A 9,751-nucleotide genomic window follows, 5' to 3' on the forward strand; every position below is an offset into this window, starting at 1 on the left:
TGACCCGAGGTTGGGGAGGGTTCTGACATGAGGTTGGGGAGGGTTCTAACCTGAGGTTGGTGGGGGTTCTGACCCGAGGTTGGTGGGGGTTCTGACCCGAGGTTGGTGGGGGTTCTGACCCGAGGTTGGTGGGGGTTCTGATCCGAGGTTGGTGGGGGTTCTGACCCGAGGTTGGTGGGGGTTCTAACCTGAGGTTGGTGGGGGTTCTGGGTTCTGACCCGAGGTTGGTGGGGGTTCTGATCCGAGGTTGGGGGGGGTTCTGATCCGAGGTTGGTGGGGGTTCTGGGTTCTGACCCGAGGTTGGTGGGGGTTCTGACCCGAGGTTGGTGGGGGTTCTGACCCGAGGTTGGTGGGGGTTCTGATCCGAGGTTGGTGGGGGTTCTGGGTTCTGACCCGAGGTTGGTGGGGGTTCTGATCCGAGGTTGGTGGGGGTTCTGATCCGAGGTTGGTGGGGGTTCTGCCCCGAGGTTGGTGGGGGTTCTGACCTGAGGTTGTTGAGGGTGCCGTCGCTGCTGTCGAAGCCCGTCTCGTAGGTGCTGTCGGAGCCCAGGGAGGAGGCCGGGGAGGCGGAGCGCGGCGTCTCCTTGCCCTCCTGGGTCCCGTCGGGCCGGCCCGCCGCCTCGTCCTCAGAGTTCTCCTCCGACACCGAGCCCACCACGAAGCGGGAGGGCAGACCGCCCAGGACCGGCTTCTTGCGGGCGTTGGGAGGAGGGTCCGGCTGGGCCATTGTGGGGGGCGGGGGGCGAGTACAGGCTGCTACCACTGGAGGGAGAGAAAGGGGCGCGTTAGGATTCATGTTAATACTGAGTATATGACGGGCGTCTTAGTGGCGTTCTCCTCACTGAAACGCGTCTAGGTTTTCTGTGTGAGCATTTTGTGCAAAGTTTACACTAGGGTAAAATTCCATGGCAATAGGGCCGTGAATGAGACAGATGACGAAACACAAACAGACAGACAGACAGAGGATAACGAGCGAGCGATCGAGCGAGAGAGAAAGAGAGGATGAGGTTATAGGGCGATAGCGACAGATGAGGAAGCACAGACAGACAGACAGAGGATAACGAGCGAGCGAGCGAGAGAGAGAGGATGAGGTTATAGGGCGATAGAGACAGATGAGGAAGCACAGACAGACAGACAGACAGACAGACAGACAGACAGACAGACAGACAGACAGACAGACAGACAGACAGACAACTGGCAAGAGAAGGAGAGAGAGGATGAGAGAAGATGGGGTGATGGGGTGATAGAGAGAGAGGATGCTGAAAGACACAGGGGTCCACCCTTGGGGACAGAGTAACACCATAAGGTCACCAGTTGTTTGTCGTGTTGCATAAACTGAACAAAAAAAAATGAAAGGATGATATTGCAGGAGAGCTTGTGAAATCGCAGCTTGGGGGCTGATACCGTCTGTTGCAGAGCGTCCAGGTCTAACCAGGGGTTAACAGAACGAAACGACACACGTGAAAGAGCCTGCATGATCTGAGAAGTGGTTTTCTACTACGAAACCCAGATAACCTGAAACCAAAGCTTAAACGATCCAACGGAAACCATCAAACGTTGGCTCACGTCAATAAGTACAATTAAAACACAGAACGTTAAGCAAACCTTTTAGAAATAGGATATGACACTCATCAATTTAGGATTTCTAGGAACGGATTCCGACTTTGGGAATGTGAACAATCCGCATAGCAGAATACAACGCAACCACACAAGTTTACTACCGAGTGAAGCACATCGCGGGGTCCCTATGAGCAACATTTTACCTGGGGACCACTTACCTGTGGGACCAGAAAAACCGGGCACACACACACACACACACACACACACACACACACACACACACACACACACACACACACACACACACACACAGTTTGCGTCAACCACTTAGAACAGCACAACAAATACGCAGATAATAGCGTCGAGCGCTGCATAATCCGTGATTATGAATGAAAGGTAACCAGTAAACGATGCCGCCGGCTCGGAATTGAGGAGTTCCTATGCAAAGTGTGGTGTCTACCTGTGTGCGTACACACGCGTGGCCTGGGCCGGCGGGCTGGACGTCAAGTGACAGGGCCAACACAGACAGCAAGAAGACACCAGCGAAGTAAGAAGCCCGACAACCACACACAACACAAGGGGCTCACCCTGTGTGAAGAATTGGCACGCAATCCTTCCTCCTCTGCAGATCCAGACGCTGTGTGTAGTAGACCGGGTCCGGGTTTACCTTGACATCTTCACTTGGGATGAAACTACACACAGATCATGCTGAGCTCATTTCCATGAACAGCAGAGAGTGGTGCGATGTGACGCGGTGCGGGTTACTCCTGGACGTTCACCTCCGACCCGTGGATGCGCGCATAGAAGCACGACGCGTAGAAGAGCAGACCGCGGTGACAGGGGTGCAGGCTTCAGCCGACAACGCGTAGAATATGCATGAACAGTGAAACTACACTCTAAATAAAAGTGTGAATCTATTAAAATACGTATTGTTTGGAGTTTTGAGCCAATGAAGACAGCATGATAGCGTTATAATTGAGTGACCGCGACGGTCACAGAATAACTGAATCATATTTTGTGAATTATTCAAGGGGAGAGCATCCTATATATATTTTATATCCACTAACCATATTGTACATGAACAGCGTAGATTAATAGTCTACACACGCACAGTCGTTTGAAACGACGGCCGATATATACATGTACTGTTTATCTATCTGTCCTGTTTCTATGCTCTCCATTATAAGCTGAACCAATCACGCCGCAGAACATCATGTGGGCGGGGCTTAGTACCCTCCTCTTCCTGCTCAGTCGCATGCTGTGGGGAGAAGAATATATTTAATACAAATCGTTCGTGTAACTCTCCATCAGAAGGGAAACTCATACGCTTTGAATCTTCTGATGATTTTTAAATCCAAATCCCACATCCAGTTCACCTAGATTATGTTTTTAATAGTTTCGTTATTATATGGGATCAAGTGTGTAATTAACAAGGTATGGGTGGCTGGTTCTTAGACGGTGTATTGAAATAGCGAAGGAACTGTACGTTTGTGTTCGGGTTTGGCCACAGAGAGACATATCAATCATATGTATTAGCTATAACAGCAAAACAATGATAACATTCAGCGTCAGTAGGTGGCGCCAGTAGACAGCGTTTGGCTCACTGTACTTTCTCTGACATCAACCCTAGACAGTCAACTTTGCTTTAAGTATGAATTTCAGGATTCAAACTGGACTTTACTTGAAAACTGTAATTTCCAGTTGATCTGCCTATGAGCAGTTTCAATACAAATCTGTGTTTTAATGAAATAAATTGTAAGTTATGTTTCTTTATTCTTGGAACGTGCAACATTTTCAAATGTAGTAATTCAGGTAAAGCGAAATTGTGAAATTTTCTTTGGAATATATAGCATTCTAGTGGTGCACAGTTGTACCTTATTTTACAATTTATAGCTTAGTAGCCTATTGCATATTTCTACACATTAATATTGCAAGAAACCGTTGGTACGAACCGTGCACAGCAATGACATTGATATGACGCATGACCAACACATTAGGAATACAGATTCACACAAGCCCACTTTAATGTGATTGTCTTTATTATTCATATTGTGACCAAAAACTAAAAAAATGTGATTCCCATAAATATTATTTTTCCTTTCTTAGTTTGGAAGACTGATAAGCTAAGATAGTTCTTAATTTGATCACGATCACAGACAACATCAAAGTTAAACATAACACAAAATACAAAATCACATCCAGCATTATAAGAATGTATAAAAAACTCTATTTACACGGGAACGAAATTATTCAATAAAGGTACTGCATTATGGGTAAGTATTAGGTGATACAGAGAGAAAGAATCTTAGAGAGGTTTTCCGAAGGTCTCACATTGTCGATTCATAAATAGTTTGTGAAAGTTATGTTGGAGTCCAGATCCGTAGAAGTTCAGAAGTTAGTGTTAAAATATTCATCAATATTTTCCTTCGTTGTTGAGGTCAGTGGCGTAAATATCGAGGGCCCAGACGGCATCTGGGGCCCATGGAGGAAGAAAAAAAGGACCTAGGCGATCGCTAATGTGTCGGTGGCGCCCTCTGGTGGCGCACTTAATTAATTAATTAAATTATACGAAACCCTTGCTGTAGTAAGCAGGACCACGCGACAAGGCAGGGGCACAAAATAAATATTTGCACCGAGGCATATCACCATGATGTAACGCCACTGGTTGAGGTTGTTGTGAAAGTCCCGCCCTCACTCTCACCGCTATACCCATGTGACTGAAGTCCCGCCCTCACTCTGACCGCTATACCCATGTGACTGAAGTCCCGCCCTCACTCTCACCGCTATACCCATGTGATTGAAGTCCCGTCCTCACTCTGACCGCTATACCCATGTGACTGAAGACCCGCCCTCGCTCCCCTACCTGTAGAAGGTAACTTTAGGTAGAGGTAGTGGTAGTGGGTATGGGTAGTGGTTGTCGGAAAACTTCCCACTAGTAGGCAGTGTTTGAGGTAGTGGGTAGTCACTGGGTATGGGTAGTGGTAGTGGGATAGCGTTAGTGGGCAATGGTAGGAGGTAGAGGTAGTGGTAGAGGTAGTGGTAGAGGTAGTGGGTGAGGTAGTTGTAGTGGGTGAGGTAGTGGTAGTGGTAGAGGTAGAGGTAGAGGTAGTGGTAGAGGTAGTGGTAGAGGTAGTCGTAGTGGTAGTGGTAGAGGTAGTGGTAGTGGTAGAGGTAGTGGTAGAGGTAGAGGTAGTGGTAGTGGTAGTGGTAGAGGTAGAGGTAGAGGTAGTGGGTGAGGTAGTGGTAGTGGTAGAGGTAGTGGTAGTGGTAGTGGTTGAGGTAGTGGGAGAGTGTTAGTTGGTAGCAGTAGGGGCTGGATGTAGGGGTTGTGATAGCGGTTGGCTCCAAGTGTCCAGGTCACTCTCGGTCACTCTCGGTCACTATCGGTCACTCTCGGTCACTCTCGGTCACTATTGGTCACTCTAGGTCACTAGGAGTTCAGAGGTGGTCCAGTCTACCACCTCCGGCCCTGAGCCGCTTCCCTCGCTGGGTCCAGACCCGCGGGGGGGCCGGGGTCCCGGAGGTCCGGGGCCCCCTGGAGGGAGGGGGGGTGTGGTAGGGGCTGAACCTCAGCCAGGGCTGGGAGCCTCGCGGGCTGGGGCCCCCCTGGAGAGAGAGACCGGGGTGAGTCCTGGTCCTAGAGTTCTACGGTACAGAGAGAGATTCATACCCAACATGCAGCAGGATGGGTTCTGCTAGGGGCGGGCCGGCCTCTGAAGCCCTGGAGACTCTGACTGGGATGAACTCACTGGGATTAAAGGGCTAAAGAAATGGGTATGTATTGTTGATTCTCTTTCTTCTGATGAATGGTCTTATACGTTTGGTTCACTTGCACCGCCATCTTGACGACCGATCCCACCCACTGACCCGCTGGTTTCAGTTGTAACTCAGCGCCAACAACAACACCTACGACCACAATCAAACAATGAGGATGCGCTCTTTTATTCTCTTTAGTGCCGGTAATGAAAGGTTCTGAAAGATGGCATATCCATGTAGCTTACTAATGAATAAAATGCATGCAAAAAACGTTGAAATATGACCCACTATGTTCTGCTCCATATACCCAATGTTGACAACGTCCCAGCCAGAGTCTTGGTATTAATACCTCATTCATTGTCCAAAATAATCCATACTGATTCAAATCGGGTTTTGTTTTGGGTACAAAATTATTCTTGAAGAAAACTCGTCCTAAGCGTCCCCGGCAAAATTATCGTCTATGATTTAATGACTGATTTCAACGACCAATGATAGTAACCCACCACAAAATGTTCACAAGAAGTCACAAATATATAGTACTTAACTTTGCCATTATCAGACAAAGATTATTGGCGGCCAAGTGCCTCACTTTAGCGTCCTTCACCCATCCAGCCACAGCATATTGGTAGGCATCAGTGCTCTTGAACGCTTTCAAGATATCTCCACTGTATGGGGAGGGGTTGTGGACTAAATAAATATATATGTCATGAACATTTATTTGAAGCAAGCGTGAGGCCGATACTAATGGACCAAAAAAAACTGGGGGTAAAAAATGAGGATCGGAGCCTAAAATCGTTGTTATTTTTTTTCAGATACCTCTCTCTCTCTAACATTCAGATGAGCGGTGTGGGCGGCCTTACTAGGCGAGATGGGTCATGCAAATTGCGGCGTTCCAGAAAACGTGACGTAGATTAACCGTATGAATTGTTAGTCGCTTTGGATTAAAAAGCGTCTGCTAAATGTCCTAAATGCAAATGTAGATCACCTAGTTTTCTATACTTACTCTTTTCAACAAGGCTGTTTCTTCTCCTGTCAGGTGCTCTTCTGTCCATAACCAAACGGACACACACACTTTCATTAATAACAACAATGTCATCTTTATTCATAGAACATGACAATAGTTGAAATTTTTCTTACATTTTTAGTAACCTTACTCAACTATTCCAGCGTTGGCCTATCAAACCTTCAGTGTTCATTTTGAATCACTGCTGTTGCAGATGATTATGATAAATATATTACTGGATCCGCAGTTATAAGCAAAGTCGAACAGGCTCTCACAGTGAAACATGCAAAAGATCTCCTACTTTGGTGTATTTGTGTGGGACATGGTAAGAGCAACGAATCTGGCAACGAGGCCATGAAGGACTAACGGGACTATCTTACTATATATTGGATCAACATACCAGACCAGACACTTAAAATGAGGAAGCATCTGGTGTTTTCTTGTTTTTATATAAGATTTATTTTCAAGATTTTGAGCATAACAGAATACAGTAGGCCTACACACCTCATACATAAAGTGAAATAGAAACATTCAGTGAAACAAGGTACTAACAAAGAGACAGTTTAGTTGGCAGAACACCTGTTACTTTTTATTTTTATATATTGGTCTGAGTGGCCCATAAAGCCAGTTGATCAGCGACACGATTGACACTGCACTCAAAAAAAAAAATCATTGGATCAACGTGATTTTATCATGCCACCTAAATTCCACGTAAACAAATCATGTTATGTCAGCGAATCTTAATCATGTTATTTGAACACATTGTACATGTGTAGGTTGAACATAATGTTAATATTTTCATTCAACTAATTTGCATCTTGTTGAATTTATTTGTTTGTACTTCATTGAACCAACATGATTTTATCATGCCACCTAAACAAATCATGTTATGTCAGCGAACCTTAATCATGTTATTTGAAGACATTGTACATGTGTAGGTTGAACATAATGTTAATATTTTCATTCAACTAATTTGCATCTTGTTGAATTTATTTGTTTGTACTTCATTGAACCAACATGATTTTATCATGCCACCTAAACAAATCATGTTATGTCAGCGAACCTTAATCATGTTATTTGAAGACATTGTACATGTGTAGGTTGAACATAATGTTAATATTTTCATTAAACTAATTTGCATCTTGTTGAATTTATTTGTTTGTACTTCATTGAACCAACATGATTTTATCATGCCACCTAAACAAATCATGTTATGTCAGCGAACCTTAATCATGTTATTTGAACATAATTTCAATATTTAAATTAAACTAATTTGCAGGTTTTTTTTATCAAATCAATTTAAATGTATTATATTATTGGTCAAACAACTTAGTCCAACATAATTTCACCTTGTTGTAGTAATTCATGTGGGGTTTGTCAGTTTAACTAATGTTGATCTTGCAAGTGTTTCTTTCATTCCTAGTACAAGAATGTATTGTATACGAACAAATGTGCATAATAGATAGCATACAAATTCAAATTTTACAATTTTATTCAACATTTGGTCTGAAAAACCGATGTAATGCAGGTGCACACACACACTCGCAATTTTTTTTACCCAAATGCATGTACACGCAGGTACACACACGCAGGTACGCACACACGCAGACGCACACACGCAGACGCAGGCACGCAGACGCACACAAAAAAAACCGCAGGTACACACACGCAGCTACGCACACGCAGGTACGCACACGCACAAAAAAAAACGCAGGTACACACACGCAGGTACACACGCGCAGGTACGCACACGCAGGCACGCACGCAGACGCAGGCACGCATACGCAGGCACGCAGACGCACACAAAAAAAACCGCAGGTACACACACGCAGGTACGCACACGCAGGCACGCACGCAGACGCAGGCACGCATACGCAGGCACGCAGACGCACACACACAAAAAAAACCGCAGGTACGCACACGCAGGTACGCACACGCACGCAGGCACAGGCACGCAGACGCACAAACAAAAAAAACGCAGGTACACACACGCAGGTACGCACACGCAGGCACGCACACACGCAGGCGCAGGCACGCAGACGCACACACAAAAAAAAACGCAGGTACACACACACGCAGGTACGCACACGCAGGCACGCACGCAGACGCAGGCACGCATACGCAGGCATGCAGACGCACACACAAAAAAAACGCAGGTACACACACGCAGGCACGCACGCACACACACACACCATCAAAAAAAGATTCTCTGCTCAACAAACATGCAAGACCCTCTGAACTAGTTTTAAACTTATAAAAATAAAAAAAAATCTCCACAGACTGTCTATCTGGAGGGAATTCACTCCATCAGCTTATTTTTTAGGAACTGTGCCTTTGAGGACAGCCTCTGCCCATCCAGATTGAGAAGAATTTTCTGTACCACTTCGAATGTACACTTGAGGTCTGCTGGGTAGGTTAAGTTAAGGCAGTAAATCAGTCCAAATAAAAGCACGAAGGCCATCCCGATGTTGCCAAGATCGCTGATCACCTCCTCTCCCTCGATGAGGATGCCAACGTCCTCTAGTTCGTCTCCAGGCTCCGCGCCTTCCCTTTTCATTGCGTAGACTCCCAGCACAGTTTGTGCCTTGCAGGCGCTGACCTCGGTGTCTGTGTTCTGTGGAATATAATATGTACATCGTTTTATTTGTGCTTGAATTTATGAGTTCAAACCAGCTCTGCACAAAATAGATAAAAATTATCAATATTGTATTAAAACTAAAACTACGTTATGTCTGTCATAAAACAAACAATTTCTATTTGTATTAGTTTCAAATGTATGTTTTGCCACTTAAAAGATGTAGTGCGTTAGAACATGTATTTTGGCACATCTAGTCGTAATGATATAGAGGTCAACGCTCCCCTGCTAACCCCAAACTTGAACCACGACATGGAGGAGAAAGGGATTGTTGGCGGCGAATGTCTCCCGCTTGAGCCCCGCTGAGGGACCACCGCCGGAGGCGGAGGTGCATAAGCGCTGCCCGGCAAAGATCCCTTTCTCCTCCTTGTCGTGGTTCATGTTCTTGAGAGAGTCAAAGCCAAAGTTCCTTCCCCCCCAATTCATTCTCAACCTTGGCTGAGATAACCCCCAATACGAGTCTCGTTGTAGAAATACCAGAGACGAGAGTCCGACGTGTTATGCGCCATCACACCAACAGCAGAACGGTTATCCAAATAACAAGGAAGTGTACAACACTTGCGTTACAGTCCTGGAGCTCTATATCTAAATAATATAATACATAGATATCTATATCATATAACATATTGTGTGCGCCTCCAGACGATATTATGATGATACTCTGGTTCTTCCACTTTCACATCAACCTGAAGTCGACTGAACCGCGCTCTGCCTGCTGCCGGCTGCCCGCTGCCGGGCGATGGTGCCTCGCGGCAACCGGCGGCATGTCGCAGTTCATGTACTTCAGCGAGTCAAAC

At 45.8% G+C, this 9,751-nt stretch overlaps 1 protein-coding gene across 12 annotated transcripts in view; it reads right to left on the reverse strand.

Moving 5' to 3' along the window:
* The window catches only part of acaca (acetyl-CoA carboxylase alpha), a 59,946-nt gene extending 57,643 nt beyond the window's left edge, over window positions 1-2,303 (reverse strand). For all 12 annotated transcript variants that reach the window (XM_030361166.1, XM_030361165.1, XM_030361167.1 and 9 more), the window contains exons 1-2: window positions 2,148-2,303; window positions 486-762 (exon numbers count right to left, since the gene is read on the reverse strand). In XM_030361166.1, coding sequence (XP_030217026.1) covers window positions 486-727 — 242 coding nt within the window. In that variant the 5' untranslated portion in view covers window positions 728-762; window positions 2,148-2,303. The remainder of the gene's footprint in view (window positions 1-485; window positions 763-2,147) is intronic.
* Between the last annotated feature and the right edge of the window lie 7,448 nt (window positions 2,304-9,751).

This window comes from Gadus morhua, chromosome 7 (genome assembly GCF_902167405.1).
Source record: "Gadus morhua chromosome 7, gadMor3.0, whole genome shotgun sequence".
Lineage (NCBI taxonomy): Eukaryota > Metazoa > Chordata > Actinopteri > Gadiformes > Gadidae > Gadus > Gadus morhua.